The 20,179-nt window shown below is 41.1% G+C and overlaps 2 protein-coding genes across 5 annotated transcripts; one reads left to right on the top strand and one right to left on the bottom strand.

Annotated features, from left to right (window-relative positions):
* Window positions 1-983: 983 nt before the first annotated feature.
* On the top strand, window positions 984-14,503 carry arhgef16 (Rho guanine nucleotide exchange factor 16). Its single transcript, XM_022741854.1, has 15 exons — window positions 984-1,092; window positions 1,707-2,346; window positions 2,974-3,025; window positions 4,033-4,196; window positions 4,575-4,631; window positions 6,012-6,172; window positions 7,264-7,416; window positions 7,511-7,640; window positions 9,260-9,334; window positions 9,444-9,536; window positions 9,875-10,026; window positions 10,903-11,085; window positions 11,342-11,412; window positions 12,778-12,879; window positions 13,019-14,503. Exons 2-15 carry the CDS (start codon window positions 1,774-1,776, stop codon window positions 13,156-13,158), a joined length of 2,106 nt encoding a protein of 701 aa, XP_022597575.1. The 5' UTR covers window positions 984-1,092; window positions 1,707-1,773; the 3' UTR covers window positions 13,159-14,503.
* Window positions 14,173-19,335, bottom strand: ybx1 (Y-box binding protein 1). 4 transcript variants are annotated; one of them, XM_022741859.1, is made up of 8 exons: window positions 19,062-19,335; window positions 17,092-17,155; window positions 16,791-16,824; window positions 16,615-16,704; window positions 16,088-16,432; window positions 15,618-15,715; window positions 14,975-15,261; window positions 14,173-14,515 (listed from the first exon to the last, which is right to left on the bottom strand). In XM_022741859.1, the coding sequence occupies exons 1-7, from the start codon at window positions 19,171-19,173 to the stop codon at window positions 15,021-15,023; spliced, it is 984 nt and encodes a 327-aa protein (XP_022597580.1). In that variant the 5' UTR covers window positions 19,174-19,335; the 3' UTR covers window positions 14,173-14,515; window positions 14,975-15,020. The 4 variants fall into 4 exon arrangements, with proteins under 4 accessions (XP_022597580.1, XP_022597581.1, XP_022597582.1 ...); XM_022741860.1 differs by having other exon boundaries at window positions 15,630-15,715; window positions 19,062-19,334; XM_022741861.1 differs by having other exon boundaries at window positions 16,151-16,432; window positions 19,062-19,334.
* Window positions 19,336-20,179: the final 844 nt, after the last annotated feature.

Here is a 20,179-nt window from a genome sequence, read left to right as displayed (position 1 = left end):
GACGGTGTCTGATGTTTGAAAGACCCAGAACACCCGATGACCTCAGGATACATCACTGACGATGTGCCCTAGCTTAGCATCAGTAGATGTTTCTATATAACAATAAAACTCAGTTTAACCTCAGTATTAACTTAAACTATCATTCCTTTCAAGAAGGTTTCACAAACAAAGTTGATGTCACGAAAGACGCGTCAAATATAGCTGATAGATTTTGAATATTTAGTTCACTTTCCTCACATTTGAGACAAAAAATATGTTATATGTAATTGTTAACAGTGTATATGTAAAAAAAAATTTAAATCGAAATGTAAAATCGAAATCTAAATATTAAATCTAAATGTAAATCTGAATGTTAAATCTAAATCGAATTGTGAAATGTTAAATGTTATAATAAGTAAATAATAAAGCTAAATGTGGCGAAAATTGGCTTAATATTTTAAATATATCAGCTATAAAATTACAGTCTCGTCTGTAATGTAAAAATTGTAATTTTTGCATTATAGCCGAGACTGTAAGCTAATGTCTCCTGTTAACCACCAGAGGGACCCAAAGAGCTGTTGCCATTCAGGTAGATAGGATGTCAATAAACAGAGAGAAAGATTTTCAATGGAAGGTAAAAAGGAGAGTTTATTTTCTTGTATTTGATAACGATTTAAACTATGTGGTGAGGTATAACTGTTTAAAATGAATTTGATTGACATTTGAAAACTGGTGGAGTTCCATGTGGAGAAGCAGGACTGGACAGTAGAAACAGAAACATCTGTAAAATTCAAATATTGCGCTGCTTTTCTGTGGAGAGTTGCTTCTTTAGCAGCGAGCATTTGGCTGCTTTTATCTAAACTGGCCCTCTCCTATGATTGATAGACACTCACCTGTAGTGACGTAGTCAGCATAGCTTAATGGGCGCTTTCAAACAGAGGAGGAAGTGAGTGAGTAAGAAGAAATATGTGACAGAGCGGAGCGAAGGACTAGAGCTGCTGCTACAGCTGCACTTCTCCTCTCTCTGGACAGCAGCTGTCGCATACTTCAGACTTCTTTCTGATATCATTTAATACGGAAGCCGTCTGGTGTTTGTACGCTCAACTCACACAGGTAAGACAGCTGCTACACAGCTCAATGTCGTGGTTGCTGAACTGCGTGTCACCTCGCTGTTTAGAACCATGGGAATGTGAGGCAGACATTTTTTTCTCCCACCCTAATCCGTCCTTAAGCAGCGTACTTATTGGAGATTCAAACTGAACAAAAAAAAAACAAGCTAATGTTTTATTTGGCTCTGTGTGTCATAACAGTAGGTTATATATTCTAAACCAAGCAAGTTTCTTACTCTCTGTAATGAATGTAATTTTAAGACTGCCACAATAATATGTTTATAGGGGTGAGGCTTGCATAATGTGCAAGTGTGTCTCCACTTGACCTCATACTCTTTGCACAGGGCAGGTCAGGAGTATTGTATCTTGTAGCTTGTGTGGTGCACAGATTTGTTGGAGCAGATCTCTATATGATGTGTTGGAGTGTGTAGGAGTCAGCTGTGGGTCTCTGGTTGATTCCCTTGATATGAGTTTGAGGACTGACAACTGGCTGCTCTCTCCGACTCACTGTGTGAGTGGGGAACTGGATCTTGCTTTAAGCTCCCTTCTTTGATGGGATGAGCCCATTATGTCTCCTGGTTATTCATGTAAAGGCTGTATTTTCTCCCTCCTCTTCAGATTCCTCTGATGTTGTAGGTTTTGTAGCACTCAGTAGACTGGGCCGTGATCACGCCAGGAGGACGCCATGTCCCAACGCCACTCAGACAACTGCACGGGCGACCAGGCCCCTCTAGTTCTGGAGAGCCACTTCTCCACAGAACTACATATATCTGAGCTAGGTGATGATTGCTGCCAGTCAGAAAGTCCCTCCACACCCCAACATGAAACATCCACACCCAAAGAAGATGAAGTAGACAGGCTTGTGGTGCCTCAGCAGGTGGTCTTGAGCACCCAGAGTCCTGCAGCACTGAAGGTTGGCACTCATCAACTCATCCCCAAGAGTTTAGCCACGGCTGGCCGACATAAAACCCGCCACCACACCACCGTGGTGACGTTCCCAGTGGGACTGGAGCACTCCAGCAGTGGGACCCGGAGCCGACATTCAACCCAGGGACCAGATGTGTCCTGGGAGGATTATGACAGTGATGGAGATGGTTTTGCTTTGAGGAGGAACCGCAGGAACAAGTCATACAGAGCAGCTGTGACCAGCCTGGATATTGAAGCCATAGCAGCAGGACAAGGGGCTATGGCCGTGCTGAAACCTGTCAGAGAGGGCAGAGCACCCAGTCCTGGTCCAGCTCGCAGCCCTGGACACAAGGTGAATATGCCGGGGGGGGTCGGGGATCAAAGGGCAATGTTGTACTCTGTCCACTTACCATAAACTCATAGTAAAGTAAATGGAATTTGACATGCAGTTGGCTAATTACAAAAACTGTAAAAAGATCATTTTTTTATCCTTTGATCTGGTGGATATTAGCCTTTGAATATTTCAGAATGAAGGGTTCAGTTGCAGTCCTTTTCCAGTAATAAAGTCATCTATATTTGAAATAAATTCATTTATTTAGAAAGGCATTACAGCATTCTTTGATTTTGAACATAATTGACTGAACAAAAGACTGATATTGATTTCAGTGCCAATATGTTCTTAAGATGAAACCAGAGCTAATAATCTCATAGGTCACAGCCAGCGTAGCCAATAGCGTTGGCGGTGACCTCTGTCAAATTTTCCTCTAGTCATAGAGATGATGGCAACTGTTTCCTTTCCTCCAGACCAGTGCTAGTGTTGAGTAAGATCTCCTTTTTACCAGTTTATAATTAAAAAATGCTAAATTGAAGGATTGAAAGAAAGAGGCAGTGCCTAAGAGAGATAAAAAAAAGATGAGAAAAACTCAGTATCATTGATGCACAAGTATTCCAAAGTGATAAACTGCTGTCTCCCCTGCAGCGAACCCTGGGGAGAAAGAGGAACCAGAAGCAACGTGGATCCTTCAAAGACGGTATGTTCACTAATGTGTCACTCTGTCCACCACTCTAAATTTGGCTACAAGACTACAAATAGCTAGGAAATGACAATGACATTTGGTGTTTTTTCTTTTTTTGATTGCTAAGTAATTACATGTTGTGGAACTTCAACGTGGATTTGATATGTGGACGCCATAATCTCCTAGTCATAGCTCAGAAAAGATTCCATAAGGCAACAGGAGAGAACCAAACAGGAAATCACTCTGTACACTCCCAGCATGCTGAGTGTCTGTTGAATCCTGAAGGTGGATACTTGTCCTGCACCTTCACACACTGACACTTCTATGTTTTGATAAGTGGTTTTTCATAAGCAGTTTTCAATTCTAATTATGTGGATTTGAGAAGTGTTTACTGTTTACTTGTCTCACTGGACAAAAAGCACTGTCTAAAGATGTCAACATTAATCTAATAGAATGTAATTCATTATTTTTATCTGTTCTCAGATGGAAGAGTAGTCATTTAAAAAAACTCCTTTCTTTTCCCTTCACATTTAACACAGAGAATCCAACCTGTGACCGTTCACTAACTTAGTCTTCATTCAACCTCATCATTATCATTCTGCCAATGAGACACTCTAGGCAGAAACCTGTATTTCATCCTAACTCACTGTCAGATGCATTCTCACCTCCATGCTATAATTTTCAAAGTTATTGTATGTTATCATGAATTGAATTCCACCTCTGCTTTTAGAATTTCCTACTCTTTACAGAACACCTACAATTACTTTCTTTCAATACATCAGACAGATGTGGGTGAATAACAGGATTCTGTGTAGGCTCATTATGAGATTAATGTTTCAGTTTAAAAACCCAGGTATTTTCATCCTTTAAACTGTGTATTTTAGGAATTTGCAATGGGCTTCTGTGGTAATGAAAAATGTGATTGTGATGTGAAAGTCACATGAATCCCAACTGCAAAACCATGCACACTGAGACAGATGTGATAGTTCAGTGATATTTGTTGATGTTGATGCGATCCACAGCTACACCGTGCCTCTACCAGGAGATCCGTGAACGTGGGCTGCACTCCACCAACCAGGATGAGTTGCTGGATGACTTTGTGGTGGTGGAGCCTCCTATGGAGGACCAGGGCATCGTGGTGAAGAGCTACCGGCCAGCACAGCTCACCTGGAGCCAGCTACCACAGGTAAACCTCTAACCATACTGACATGCAAAGTGTGAGCAAACAAGTGCACATGTATTGTATATAAATCCATTTCAGTCATCACTTCCTTCAGCAGACAACACTGACAGCCAGTGTGTTGGTCTTCTGATAAAATATTGTTCTTTCTTGCTCTTTAACTTTCCTTTTTTTTAATATGAAAGAGTCTTACTGTTCTTCATAAACTAAGAACGTCCACGCTCCATGACCCTGTGTAGAAATGCTGTCAGAACATACACTGAGCCTGTGTAACAGCCTGGAGACGTTTGGAGACATTTTTTCAAATCATTTTCATCATTTTCAAAACAAACTTTTTAACGTGTGAGAGCTCCACATTGGTTTCTTTTTACATCTCTTCCAAAGGTGAAGGACACAGGAGTCCTGACAATGATCTCACCTCAGGAGAGAAAGAGACAAGAGGTAAGGTGTTTGCTTACACACAGAAACACATAGAAACATGCACTTTAAGAAAACCAAGACAAAACAAGATGTGATACAAATAATTACACAGCGATGTGATTACAATTAAGACTCAGACTGTTACTGGAATAATAAAACTCTGTAGTAGTAGTCATTAATAGTTTTTATTATTTGGTTCCATACAAAAATACAAATTTAAAAAAGAACAATCAAAATGTATGCAACAGAGGCTGTGATACCTGAAGTTTTAGTCCCTTAAAAACACTGGATTGTACATTTCCCATAGTGCAACTCACTCGCATTCCACTCCCTGCTTCTTAAATGTGTTATCTTGGTGTAACAACAAAGCCAGTTACATTTCATTAGAAACTCCTGGAAAGCAACTGAACATCACAGACTGATACCAGCTACATAGTGTTACACTATCTGAGGGTGGATTTTCCCTTTTGCAATGTGTCTTCACAAACAGTCTAACAGCAGATGTTGTGTCAATACCAAAGGTCCACCCTGTGTGCACTATAAGTCCCTGCAGAAGGCCACACCCTGCCAGTGTAATCACACTCAGGCCCTCTGCTGAGCAGGTGGTTGTCTCGCTCTGTTGTACCTTTGGTCGCCACGTATCTAGTTTTAGTGCTTAAGCAGTGTGCACCGGATTAAGTTACACTGCTTCACTAAATATTGACACTGTCATACAGAAAGAACTACAGCTACAAATCAACCACTGCTGATGTGTCATCCATTTCTGGTGGCGTCGGGTATATTTCTGTCATTCATTGGGATTAATGGCAAACCATTCCTCTTGAGTACATAGAGAGGAAGTTTCTGTGGGGGCTAAAACATCAGACTTTTGTGTCACTCAGTATCAAATCATACATTCACCATTTTGCACCAGTATTCAACATGCAGGGAGACATTTGTCATAGAGGAGAGAAGAGATTCAGATTTCTCCACCAATAGCAAACTCAATAAACCAGAATACATTGCAGACATAGCATGTGTTTTATTTTGTGTCAGGGACTTGTCTGTTTTACATTGGTGATTTTGAAGAACTCCTTCGCTGCTTTGCTCCTTCCGCCAAGCATCTAACCTACAACTGAATGCAAAAAGTAGTGGCCATTTTGCTGGGCATTACTGGACAAAGGAATTCTGGGAAATGTAGAGCATCGCTAAATCACACATGAGAAAAAACAAGTGAAGGAAGTGGGTTCAGTTAAAAGTAAATAAAAAACTGACATGATATCATGACAAAATAACTTCAGAACCCCAAAGGGAGAATTCTTCCCCTTTTTAAAGGTTGGAGCTGAAATTCAAGTACATGTTACATATGTTAATGGTTCCTCCACATGCATGTTCATTTGGGTATGTGTGATCATTTCACAGGCTATTTTTGAGATAATCACCTCAGAGCATTCGTACCTGCACAGCCTGGGCATTCTGGTGCGTCACTTCAAGAGCAATGAAGCACTAAGGAAAACCATGACGGCTACAGAGCACCATCACCTCTTCTCCAACATCTCTGTCATCCACCAAGTCAGCCAGCGGTGGGCACAGCACGCTTATAGTCTTACATGTGTGTGTTTGTGCCTGTGGGTGATGGAAAAATGGTTGTGCAGTATGTTCACCACCTTGTAGAAAAGGATCTGATGATGCTATCAGTGTGTGAAACAGTGCACTGGGCTGTTGGTTTATCTGCTCTACAGATTTTAGATGGAGCTGTGTGTGTGTGTGTGTGTGTGTGTGTGTGTGTGTGTGTGTGTGTGTGTGTGTGTGTGACATTGTTTTCCCACTGAGATTCAGTTTCAAGTGGATAATAGGTTGGTTGAAAGTTTCAGGTAGAGCATTTGCCCTTTGCATTTCTCTAGTATCCTGTAGGCTCCGTCAACATGTTAAAACATGCTAGCTAAACTGGTTCTGCTGCCTGAGGAGTATTCCTGGCTTTAGAGTGCTTGAGAGCTTCTGTGTTGCTCTGTGCATTGCTGGCTACTTTATTTTGGATTAAAATAGATTCTGCTCTAGCAGCGAGAGAGGAAGAGCCCGTCTGGCTTTGATCCTCTTGTTGTCTTTTTCAAGGTAAAACAGAATCTGTGAAGGTAGAAGGCAGAAGTTCTCTGCCTGTGTCTGAGTCATGTCTGACTTACAGTCTCTGTGTCTGAATGTGTGTCCTGTAGTTGACTAGGTTGGGCTGTTGTTTAGGTATCATTTTACTCCGTTTTGTTAAAAAGGCACTTTGCAAGGGTGAGACTGAAAGTCATTCACATCAGTGGAGTCAGAAGGGACCGGCTGCATCAGTGTGATGAAGTTAAAATTAGAGTTTATGTTAGTTTAGTGTTTTGGGATGTTGGAAAGTTAAAATGATCAGTCTGTGTTCACATTTTTCAGTATCAACTGAGTTAAAATAACACGCCTTTCGCTTCAGAAATGACAGGCTCAAAAACAATTGCTTCCAGTGATACAATAGTTACAAACATTACTTAACATTAACTTAACAGGGACACACTAAAGTAAATAGGCTTTATATGACCAACCAGTTCAGCCTCAACATACCCCTCTCATAGCTGTGTGTATCCTGCTCAGGTAATTAGTCTGCGGAAGGAAAAACATCGTCCTCACTTCCTCACTTCTCCATTTTCAGGTTTTTTGAGGACCTTGAACGGCGTCACTATGACAATCCAGTGATTCGAGACATTAGCGATATTGTTCAGAACCACGCTGCACACCACTTTGAACCCTACATTGTCTACTGCTCCAATGAGACCTTCCAGCAGAGGACACTGCAGAAGCTGCTGTGAGTAGCACAACAAACTGTTCCATGCTGCTGGGTTTCTGCAGTAACACACAGCAGGATGAGCTAAACTTCCCTTTTTCTTTGTGTCTCAAAGGACCAGCAACAGTGCGTTCAAAGAGACCCTGAAGCAAATTGAAGGGAGCAGTGAATGCGGCGGCCTCCCCATGATCTCTTTCCTCATCCTTCCTATGCAGCGAGTGACCAGACTGCCCCTGCTGCTGGATGTTAGTTTAACCTTTACTTTCCTACATGCACAGCTCTCAAACCTAACACTGAAGCAATGACTTGTGAGACTTGTGACAGCAGGTGTGTGCTTGGAGAATGAGGGACTTTTTATATACAGTATATTATTATATGATATACCAAGGCACATACAAACAATATAATTGTTGCATTACAACTTAGAAGCCTTGAATGTCCCTGGCTTCTGTTAAAAAAAAAAAAAAAAAGTTGCACCAGAATATAGCTGAGTAACAATATAAAATACAAAAGCAAATAAGAATCCCCTTAAAAAAAAGGGGGGGGGGGGTAAATAAATGACTGATGTGGATGTACATGAGTAATATATCTTGTCCCTTTGCAGACTAATAGCAAGTTAGCCTTTCCATTTCAAAGATATAAGTAATGTTAATCCAATCATCAGTTGTTTTGTACTTTTGGTTTTAGCCCCCTTCTAGTGATGTGTTTGTGCCAGCAGCGCCTAGAATCTGGACCAGGTCTCTGACCTCAGAGATTCTCAAGTTTAAATGGAACATCAATCTGGGGAACTTTTTCCAAAACCTTCTGAACCTCCTGTCAGAATGGGCTCAGTATTGAGCAATATTGACCAGGATATATGATCATGCTTTGCTCCAGCAACTGTAGTATAGTGTTTTAGTAAAATTAGTCTTTTGAACAGGAGGAAGGAAGAAAAGAAGAAAAGAGATGAATATGAAGTTTCCATTTTAGCTCTCACATTTTTCCATCCCTCTTCAAGTATATTTAGGTTTCCCTACCTTTCCCATTTTTGTTTTACATACAATGAGTTATATTTTGTATGTTGTAAACCCTTGCAAAGTTGTGATGTTCTTATGGTTTGAATTCAAAACATATGCCTTTACAAAGACCTTAAACAGAACATTATCTAGTTCTGTTTATTTAATTTTTCAATATGATGCCAGACTTGAAGAAATCTGTAAAAAATATTATTTTTGAAGCCATGTTGCACCATCTGAAAACTTTGACAGCCTCTGTTTAACAGTTTTGTGATTATAGCATTGTTCCATAAATTAAAATCCACAGATTTCCAAACTAGATTAGAAAAACCTGTTTGTTGATTACAACTTGAATTGGAAGCTCCCCTGTTTTTGCAGCCTCTGCCATTCAAGTTTTTTGAGTTGATTGGAAGATGCATAACAACTGCAAATGAATATTTTCCAAGAGATAGATTATGCATGTATGATGCATCTAAATGTTTAACAGATGTTTTTTCTGTTTGGATTATCATATATGCATATATTTTTAATTGACACTCAAATGATCTGATGAACTATGTGTTCATGCCAGCAGGGTGAGTAACATTTTATGTATTAGTATATTTAGGTAATATGAAATGGCTGTCAGTCCTTTAGGATCATATAGTATATGTATAGTATAGTATATATAGTTCTGTGTATATACAGTTTTCTGTATATACACAGAACTATACCTACAGTATGTGCCTGAACAGTACTAGAGTTAATGATCAGTAAGTTATTAATGATTTAGGAACTTCATATTCAAACTGATGTGATTTAGAGTGATGCTATTGATTTGCCAACAGAAGTGAATAACTGGCTTTCACGACTTTGTTTGCTCCTTACAGACAATCTGCCAGAAAACTCCAGACAAGACAGCTGAGTACTTTGCTGCTGTTTGGGCTCTGCACGCCATCAGCAAGGTAGCTCTTTGGTGACCGGATGAAAGGGGACTGTGAAGCTGAGTGTTTTTAAGCTCATGATTGTCATTCATTTTTATATAATGTTATTATTAACGTCTTATCTCAACAGTTGGTCACTAGCTGCAATGATGGAGCAAGGCGGATGGAGAGGACAGAGCAGATGTACACCATCCAGAAACAGATGGATTTTGGTAAAATCAAGGTGAGACCGACCGTATATTCTAGTAAGAATACAGTCAATGGAGCTTTTTATTGAGGTAAGTCTTTAGTCTTTAGAAGTGTATTAACGAGTGCATTAAAGCCGACGTTTACATGATTTTAAGATCAATTTTTATTCATCCTCCCAGATGTTCTCAAAGGCATTTGACCCTGGCTGGAGAGATAATGATAATGAAAATATAAATATGGTATAGCGGTTGTACGGTTTGTACCACCCCCGCTTAATTTTCAGCCCGGAAAAACCCCGGTAATAACGCAAATCCATTAGAAGAAAACGTCTTGGTCCAGTTTGCTGACCTGATAAATTTCATGTCTTCACAGCCATTTCCTCTGGTGTCATCATCACGGTGGCTGAAGAAGCGTGGCGAGCTGGCCGTCTCCACGGAGGAGCTCAGCATCTGGAGGGCTTTCAGCAACAGGAGCTACTACCTGTTTCTCTTCAATGATGTACTGATCGTTACCAAGAAGAAGAGGTCAGTGGGTCAAAAATACATAGAATTCCTTTTGAATATTATTCCCTTAAATTCAGTTTCATATTCACATAAATGTCAGTAAATATTCTCCATAATGTCAAAATAATCACAGTCAATGAGGTGTACAATCTGTTGGGATCACCTCAGATGCATTCAGCCTCCTGTAAGATACTGCTGAGGGGTAAGCATTAGAAACAATGAAAGCAGAGCTGGAAGCTTAAGCATTAAGGTGTCTCTCACTGAACACATCACTTTTTCAAATAAAAAAGAGCCTCGTAGGGACTCTGGTAAACTGGGCGGCTAGAGAAGACAAACTTCATAATTACACCCAGTTTATTTTTCATTTCATCTTTCCTGGTGACTCCTGCGGATACTAAGTGGGTCCAGCTGCTGGCTGGCAGGGGACATCAGAAACAGAGAGAGGAAGAGGACAGAAAGGAGAGAGAATGGATGTGGTGTGTGCATACTTGAGATTCTTCAATCTTGCATTCAGCATGTTAGCTTGACTGTTGACTTTTTGTTTTGAGTTAGGGAGAAAGCAAACAATGTCAGCTCAGTGGAAGGAGTGACCACAACACTGGAGTCATTTTGAGCTTGTAAAGTCCACACTGTGACCTGCTCTTCAGGTGGTAATATGGAGGAAATGCTATTAGCAGATAGTCAAGGAATGTAGTTTTGTTTGCTTTTTGTTTACTTTGCTTTATGTACAATTGTAGCTGGGTTTAGCTGCACTATAATTTGTGAAAATGTCATTTAAAGTCACATTATTTGTGTGATTTCTGCATGTTGCGGCCAGAGAATAACATTTTTTTTATCTGGTTAAAAAAAAATAAGCAAAAAAAATTACATTTTGGTAAATACTGTCTCTAAATCCAGTGAGGAGAGCTTTGTGGTGATGGACTATGCCACTTTGGAGAATGTGGAGGTGGAGGTTGGAGAGGACGCTGAGGAACGGACGTCTCCGCCTGCCAAGAACAGCCACTATCTTTCCTTCAAACTGCTGATGAGCAGGAACAGCGAGGGCAGATCAGAGCACATCTCCCTGGTGGCTGATTCAAGGTACAGCCATGAATACTGGCCTCTGGGAAACTTGGTCCCATTGTGACATTCAAAAATCATGTTCTCATGCATGACCTGGAAACAAGATCTAATATTTTGTGTCTGGCTCCCTCTACTGATGGAAGTCTGAACACCAACTTAAAGTGTTCCCATGCATTTAGTTCATTCATAAGAAATAGACTTTTTTTGTCTTATCACATGTACAGTGTGCACACATGTACATATTTAACTAAGCTTTCTTGTCTCTGTTACCAAGGATGGACCGGGCCCGTTGGATAGTTGCTCTTACAGAGCACGAGCAGGCAGGTGTCTTCACCTGTACAGATGGTAAGTCAGTCTGCTTTATTTACCAAGAGTATCATTCTTTTAAATACACAAAGTTAACTCTGAGTTTGACCTTCATTTTAAGTGTGACAACTAATAAGAAGTCTGTTCTCTTTCCTCTCATGTGTAAATTATTCCTTGGTCATGAGAGCCTTCAATAGTTGGTTAATGCAGTGTGTTGCGCAAAAAAACAGACAGTTTGGGTTAATTTTCCATTTCAAATGAGTCTGCAACAATTTAAAATACAATCTTGTTCACACACATATCATACCTGCTTAGTTTCTCCCTTCTTTGCCAGACTTATGACCTATTTCCCAATGTTTTCTTGATCTGTGTGAACCCTGACCAAGCAGTAAAGTCCAAGGAGCTCCCTGTAGACCTCTGCAATAAAATTGTGGCAAGGAACAATTCTGGAAAAGGTCTCTGGCTGTTCTTGAACGGCCCAGCCAAAGCCCAGACTTAAACCCCATAAAATATCTGTGGAGAGACCTGAAGTTCAAACTCTTCCCATCTAATCTGACAAGGCTTTAGATGATCTGCCAGGAGGAATGGGACAAACTGCCCAAATCCAGGTGTGCAAAGCTCCTAGAGACTTAACCAAGAAGCTCAAAGCTACAATTGCTGCCAACGTGAGCTCTACCAAGTACTGAACTGAAGGGTCTGAATACTTTAGTGACTACTACAATTTTTGATTTTTAATATATTTGGAAAAAATTCTAAATACATGTTTCAACTTTATTATAGGTTATTGAATTTTGACTGATGGGCAAAAATTTAACATTTATCCATTTAGAATTAAATCTACAACACAATAAAGTATGCACAAGGTGAGGGGGTCAGAACACTTTCTAAAGCCACTCTATGTACCAAACATCCACAGTGTGAATTTCAAGACATGACAGATGTGACGCGATCATTCAGATTCCTACAGACTGGGCCTTAGTATCCAATATGTCTGTAAGCCAAACATGCAGTTTTTATTAAACTAAATTAAAGCAGTGATCTTGTTCACACAGATACACAGCCTTCTGTTACTCACTGTTAAAGTTAAAACAAAACCATTACACAAGCAACACTCACAGTGGGTGTTAGCTGATGTTTAAGAGTGTGTGATATCTCTGACATTTGATATCGTTATCAAAGGGTGTGCCTTTCCAGGGAAAATGACACATCTCAGGAAGTAATGTGACAGGCTGGGGATATTCGGTTGTGTGGCAGAAGAAGTTTTTACAGTACAACAGGGTACTGAAGTCTTCACGGCAACTCAATAAGAAGAACCACATACAAAGTGCTGAAAACAGAAACAGAAAACCTAACAGAAAAGCTTTGGTTTTATTCACCACATAGAATTATGGGAATATGTTTCAGGTCTGCCACAGTATGAGGCCACTAAAGCCTACATGCCAAAGGAGCCAGATGAGCTGGGGCTACAACAGGCTGAGCTTGTCATTGTCATACGGAAAGAGGAAGGTGAGGCCCTGTTACTGCCCTGTTACTAGCTGTAATAAAACTTGAATCCAGACCTTCTAGCCTAGTCACTGTCCCTTCCTCTACAATCCATAAAAAGCATGAGTGTTCATATGAAACTTCAGCTGTCTGTTCTTCCTAGCTTGGTGCTATGGGGAGAGAATGCGAGATGGAGAGAGAGGTTGGTTTCCTGCTAGCTGTGCCACAGAGATCACCAACCCCACTGCCATGGAGAACAATGTGCAACGCATGAAGCGCTTGCGCAAAGAGACCAACGTTTGAAGGGCAATACTATCGTATAAGGATGTACACAGGGGACAAAATAACAGAAACCCCTTCTAGTAGATTTGTTGATGCTCACTATGTTCAGTTGTTGTTGAGACTGCATTACTAGTGAATTACGTTGGACATAGGAAAAGTATTAATTACTGGTCCAGAGGTCCATTACCAACAGACTGAAAGACATGTTCAAGGATATGTAAAGCATTAAAAGTGGACATTAAAGCCATCTTGGTGCCCCCAGTGGTATAAAATGTACAGGAGCCATGAGGTAATGGTTTGATTTCAACCAGTCAGACAATCCAAACCAGTTATTTTAAAACATGGCCATTAGGTAGAACAACAAAAAACTATTTGTAGCAGAGGCATATATATTTACTTCACCTTCTAGTGTGCAACCAATAACTGAGACATTTGCAGTAGTAGGATTTTTTTGGCCAGCAATGGACATTTCATTGAACTTGTACAGCACTACCTTGTTATTTCCTTGTTGGTGTGAATGTAAATTTTAACTTACTGGCTGTAGTAAATAATGAACCTCTAATGCAGCCTCAGGTTTTATTTCCAAACCAGTAGCTAGGAAATTTAATCTTATTGTCTACTTACACTGTAGTGTGAGAAACTGCATGCGAAAAAATTGAAGTGTATTTCCTACACTTTGCTTTCAGGAATCTTGTCCCCTGAACCCAAGATGAGAAATTTGATCTACATAGTACTAAATACTGGTTACATTTGTGTCATGTGTTAATGTCATAAAAAGGTGCTGTCTAGGGTTTTTGTTACCATGGTTTTGGTAAACATTAGCCTTTTTAAAATGTAGTTTATGGTATAGCATACTATTGATAAAGTTGGTAGATTAAATATTTACTGCACATACAAGGTTGTCTTCGTCTACATGTATGAAAGGAAAAAACACTCCCAGTCTACACCTTAATTGAAAGAAAACTAATTCTGTGGTTTGTGCCATTGTGTAGAGCCCATATACTTGAAAATAAAATAAAGCCACCGGACAACGTATTCCTGGTTTCTGGACTTTTATTTGAGCTTGCATTTTGTTAAAATGTTTGAATACATAAAAAGTTATTTAAAAATGTCAAACTGACCAGATATCAAATTCCATTTTCTCTTTAAAAACCATTTGGTGTAAAAACTTAGGACAGATTTAGAAAAACATTTGCTGTTTCCCCAAAACTTTTTGTAGCTGTCACATAAAAATAATGGAAAAAAAACAAGTCTGCATAGATTCTGCAGGCAATCGGTGGTAATCTGGTCAAATGCATGGTGCAAGCTTGTGACGTTCGTCAAGTCAAATCTTTATTGCTCAGATCTTGTTTGATGTTTCTTCTTGTTGACAAAAAAACTGTGAAAGAAGAAAATTTGCAAATTAGTCCATTGTTCATCTGTTTACTGAATTTTCATTTGACATTTTCAATCATTTGGGTTTAGTCATGTAGATCGCTACATAATGAGTTGCCTGAAAATGTGCATCATCACCAAATAGCAGAAAAAGAATGCAAAGCCCAAAGCTATTGCTCATGTTAGTGAGACAATAGCGAGTAGGCTCTATGGTGCCAGACAGTTTGCTTTATCAAATCCACTGCATTACCTCATGCTTTGGATCATCCATTACAGAGCCAAAAAAGTGCAATGACAAGCTAGGCAGGCTTACTTACGGAAAAGAAAAAAATATATATCAAAGCACCTTGTGAACCTGAATGTGCTCCACTATGCTCCAGATGCTGAATCTGAAGAAGATATCTGAATGTATAGGCAGCTAAAGCTGATGGAAACAAAGGCCATCACGAAGCCATAGACTCACCCGGACGATGGTAAAAGATGGTAGGTGCCGGTGGGCAGTTTGCTTCCTACTCAGCCCCACCCTGCTGGGCCTCGGGAGCGGACGTTTTCTCTGCAGATGGGTCACCTCCTGTCTTGGCCTCCTTGTTTTCCTGGCCGGGCTTGCCACCAGTCTGTTGGCGTCTGCGGCGGTAGTTGAAGTTACGGCGGTAGCGCCTCTGGCGGGGCTGTTGGTTTTGACCACCTTCGCCACCCTGATTCTCCTTGTCCTCTTCACCGTCCCGCACCGGTCTGGGACGGGGTGGACCCCTGGAAAGAACAGGTAAAATGGCAAGAGGCTGTAAGCAAGCATGATGCACACAGTGACGAAGTGGAGATATCATGCAAAGAACACATCGTCCACTGAGACAAGATACTGTTTAACAGTCGTAAGACAATTGCTGCTGGAAAAAAAAAAGACAAATTTGGATGCACAGCTGCAGTTTGAGGTTAGGCTGTAATGAAAGGAGAGCTTCTTTGGCCAAAACAGGTGGCATCAATTATTATTAAAAGGTTCTTTTTAAAAGTTAAATTTAGTTTGGGGGATTCGAAGCTGGGATCCAGACAGTCCATTGTTTTATTCTCCCTTTATTGCAGCCCTGCGTCAATGAAGCCAACATGCAAACCTTGGTCTGAACCTTGGTCGGAAGCCTCTGTAGTAGTTCTGCCTCACTGGTTTGTTGCCCTGGTCTGGACCTCCCTGGCTCTCGTCACCCTCACCTCCCTGAAAGCAAACAAATCAAATAGCAAGTGATACACTGCTTTTTCCGGAGTCAGTACACAGGCAACCTTAAGAACATGTTTAATGTAGACTACATAAAATAGTTGTAATGAAACTGGCCAGGTTGCCATTTAATGTTGAGAATGATAAAAAAAAGCAACATCAGGCAGCTCTGACGGAGCTGAGGGGCCTATTTGAATCAGTTTGCAAGGTATTGGCAAGACCCCCGATACACCAAGATCAAATTGTTCACAACCACGTGAGTGTTAGAAAGGAGAGTGTTTTAAGTCGCGTATGACAACCTATCAAGGGTCCCGATTTTGTTACGGGACAGCTGGGTGCCTGCTTCAGGATAGTAGCCCTGTGACGGCGTACCTCAGTCATCTCTCCGCGTGGTGCGTTGGTGTACGGGGGCCGGCGCCCGTAGCGTCTACGTACAAAGTATGGCGGGTAGCGCCGTCTGCCAGGGTAAGTGGGTCTGCGCTGCTGTTGCTGCTGGTCTCCTTCAGGGGCACTCTCTCCCCCTTCTCTGCTGCTTTTGTCACGACCTCCGCTGCCAGGCTCACCCTCTCCGTCACTCTGGTAATTCTCTGGATAGTCTCCGCCACGGGGAGGGCCCCTCCTTCGGGGGTAGCGCCTATAACGGTTCCTGTCAGCAGCATACTTACTTCCTTGGACTGCAACGCCTCCTGGGCCAGTGACATTTGCCGCCTCTGCTCCCTGTGCCCAGCAGAATTTTTTTTAAAGAAATGTAATTACTCAAATTAATTATCTGAGGAAGAACAATTACTGGGTGTTTTTTTTTTGTTTGTTTGTTTTTTTAAAATAAAGGAGCTGCAAATTAAAATCAGAACGTTCGACCTTGTCACAAAACTGAATTACCAACCAGAGCATAGTTTTACCTTCTCTCCCTCGACTACATCAAACTCCACAGTTTCTCCATCTCCAACACTGCGAAGGTATTTCCTCGGGTTGTTCTTTTTGATGGCTGTCTGAAACCATGAAGAATTCAGATGTGAGATTTTAAATTTGTGATTGTTTTAAAAAAAATAAGAAAACAACTCAACCTACAACTTACCTGGTGTACAAAAACGTCCTCTTTTGTATCATTCCTAAACAAAGGAAGAAAACCACTCAGTTACTATTTGGCAGAATTCTGTTAAGCCACATAATTCAACAGATTGCAACTAAACCAGCTAGCATAAGGATTAATCAAGTACTGCACAGACCAGCAGACAAATCGTCTGGTCAGCTTTGTAAGCAAATCAAAGCCATAATAGGATTGGGAATGGTCCTTGACACACACACACACACACACACACACACACACAGAGATAATATCAGAGATTTAAAGAAGCAGGGATGTGGGGTTCACTTGCCTATTGATGAAACCATATCCATTCCTGACGTTGAACCATTTGACTGTACCCAAGACTTTTGTTGCTGCAAAGAGACACAATAAAACTAAATGAATAAGCAAGTTTAAGGTCGAGTCATCACCTTTTTGTGTTACACTGACAGGAGATTGTACTGTGCATAAATGAAGAGCTTCCAACAAGGATCTCTGTTTCGCAGGACCTTTCTACCCATGAGAAACAGTAATGGAATCAAATAACGACAGATGATGAGAAACTAACCATGGCCACAGATAATGTGGAAGTTATATTTAACTCCCAACTGTCACCCTTTTTATAGATCCTGATGCTTAGGGGTGCCCTATGCCAGCTGCACTTGGTGTGAGGCATGACCAAAGAGAACTATGAGCCAGTAATGACTACACCATTTCCCATGTAGATCTAAAGATGTCTTATTACCGGCATTATCAGTGACTCTGTCCTTTCTGAAACTGCTGTGATGCAACATGCCAAAGACGGCTTAAGTAATAGAGTAGCCCGGTGTCACTGACAACGTTTCAAAGTTCAACTACTATAGACCTACTGCCCCATTTTTGGCCACACTGCACAGTGCCTGAGCGCTCACACGTGGTAGAGTCGCGCCCGGATATGTTAGCAGGCAGTGAGCCCAGCTGGCTTGTTAGCATAGCCATGTAGCTAGCTGGGTCTGAACCATGTGGTTGGATTAGAGCCAGCAAGCGGAAATGACCGTAAGACATCAGACGGCATTTATTGTGACCAATGGTTTTTTAAGCATTAAAATAAATACGTCGTTGTTGTAATTGTTTTCAGCAAACCGACAACTAAATGTTAAAAAAATCCGTGGAATCACACGGCGGACATTTTAGGTGGCCCCTTCAGCCATGTAAATAGCTAACATTAGCTGGCTAGGCTAACATGGTTTCGTTAGCCAACGATCAACCATTGCTGTTAAGTACCTAGGCCATAACGATAGCGCTTAATTTCGAACAAAATTCGACAACCGTTGACAGTTGAATTCTTGTGTATTTATAAACCAGCGTTGATATGATTGTTTCGCCACCTACATTGGACAAAGGTTTGTCTGTGTTTCGGCTATTTTGGAGGAAAAATACCATCGTGGAATCAGACTCTTTGGTGTGAACAAAGGGACGGCCAGCGGCTAACGTTAGCTTGCGTTCGACGACAGCACCCGTAGCCGGTTAAGTGAGCAGTATGCCGTGTTCCACCACGATGTGATTAACATTTTAGCTACTGATAACTTTCCAACATCTCGACGTAAACTACTGTAGCCTGACAAGAAAAATCCTGTAAAGAGTGACATTAACGTTGGCGGACAGGAGTCCCGATGACAGCTAGAAACAACTTCAACGGTCGTGCATGTGACGGCCAACCGGCAACATAGGATTCTATGGCGGATACTGAACATTAGGAGGCCGATGAACAGGACAGATTACCGATTTAAATTGAAGGATTATTTTTACCAATCACACACCCTTATCTCAAAGTAATTCCATATTTAAGTCATACTGTTAGTAATTAACAACTGATATTAAATTACCAAATAGTGGTATAGAGGTAAAGCTAGCACTGTTAACACGATCCATCCTCTAACTGACATTTTTAAGACTGTTTCGCTAGTTGACAGCAAAAGGAAATAATTTTACTTTGGTAAAGATAAAGCCTACAATAGCCAATACTTTATTTAGATCCACCACTATTTTACAGACATCTCACAAATTATTCAAAATATGCAGAAATATAAGCGGCCTTTTCGCGAAATTAAGGTTTATTTGGCCCTCTGCTTATTTCAAATATTCTATGCGAGTTGACGACAATGTCAGATTAACGTAGAAACCCAACGGTTAATTGGGCCAGCAATCGACTCGTTAACCTTTGCAACCGCCGATTTTCCGCATCGCTTCTACTGGGTCCCAAACCACGTTAGCTAACTAGCTAATTTCCCGTAGTCTTACCGATGACCTTCTTATCCCCCGCGGAAGCTGCGGCTGCCGGGCTGGATGGGCTCTCCGCATCGGCAGCAGGCTGCGGCGGTTGTTGTTGTTGTGTCTCGGCCTCGCTGCTCATGGTTACTACTGGTTGGTAATGGCTTCTGCCGGCGGCGGCTCTCTGCTATGTTTCCCGGTGCTAGATGGTAACCTGGGCCGGCGGTGGTGGGGGCTACTGCCTTCGGGCTCTCTGCTTTCCTCTTTCCGCTCCCGTTGCCGATCGAACTGGGCAGACTGTGGAACTGTGCCGGGGAATGTTCTTGGTTGGGGGACCGCCCAACGACTCTTCGTATTGGCTAGAATCATCAACGGAAAACAAAATCTGTTCTTATTGGCTAAGACAACTGTCAATTTCGTTTGATATACGCGTTTGCAAAAATTGATTGGCTAAAGGGAACGTACCTGTCCATTTCCACTGCTTCATAATGATGTCAAAGCCAGACGAGTCAGACAGATAACTGACACTTTTGGAACAGTGTCTTCTTGCTTGTGTAAATGCCATACCACCCAATAACATTTGCCCATTGAGAAGTAAAAAAAAACTTTAGATTTTCAGATTTGTCTCTCAAGCCTTAGAATATGATTTCAACTTTGTAAACTGAGTGCTACTTAAAGTTGAATGGAAACGTTGATTGTATGGCTGCCATCACTAATGACAAAATATTAAATGCCTGTAGATATTGCGCACACTATCATGTGCACTAAGTGCAGCCCTGTGGAAATGTATTGAGAGATATCTGACATAAATTAAGGGGAGGATTAGGAAGGCCTTTATTTACTTAACTGATGTACATGTTATATCTAACATGTTTAATGCACTGTCACGGTTGCAGTGGTTGTATCTCTCAAACATACATAACACCATGTAAGATTTAGGAAGAGAACCCACTGTTGTGCTGTACAGAAAATACATTTCTCACCAACCTGTGCACTCTATTTCAGCACACATACAGTATGTAACACAGAGCATTCAAGTTCACTATGCCATATCATTGAAATTATTCTAGATTCATTGGAAGAAATTTTAAAATCTTGTCAATCCTACTTTCTGTAAATTGTGTCTTACATGGTTCTCCCTCTTAAAT

Source organism: Seriola dumerili, unplaced genomic scaffold (genome assembly GCF_002260705.1).
Source record: "Seriola dumerili isolate Sdu_G_001 unplaced genomic scaffold, Sdu_1.0 BDQW01000056.1, whole genome shotgun sequence".
Lineage (NCBI taxonomy): Eukaryota > Metazoa > Chordata > Actinopteri > Carangiformes > Carangidae > Seriola > Seriola dumerili.
This window is presented reverse-complemented; position numbering and strand designations above follow the sequence as displayed.

Bases quoted from the DNA above. Each gene is read 5' to 3' on its own strand.
- arhgef16 (XM_022741854.1), top strand. From the start codon at position 1,774: ATGTCCCAACGCCACTCAGACAACTGCACGGGCGACCAGGCCCCTCTA. The intron at 11,086-11,341 runs GTACAGCCATGA...TCTGTTACCAAG, and splicing joins TCCCTGGTGGCTGATTCAAG to GATGGACCGGGCCCGTTGGA. The intron at 12,880-13,018 runs GTGAGGCCCTGT...TGTTCTTCCTAG, and splicing joins TGTCATACGGAAAGAGGAAG to CTTGGTGCTATGGGGAGAGA.
- ybx1 (XM_022741859.1), bottom strand. From the start codon at position 19,173: ATGAGCAGCGAGGCCGAGACACAACAACAACAACCGCCGCAGCCTGCT. The intron at 16,825-17,091 runs GCAAGTGAACCC...TCCTTTGTTTAG, and splicing joins GGATATGGTTTCATCAATAG to GAATGATACAAAAGAGGACG. The intron at 16,705-16,790 runs GTAAGTTGTAGG...TCATGGTTTCAG, and splicing joins AGGACGTTTTTGTACACCAG to ACAGCCATCAAAAAGAACAA.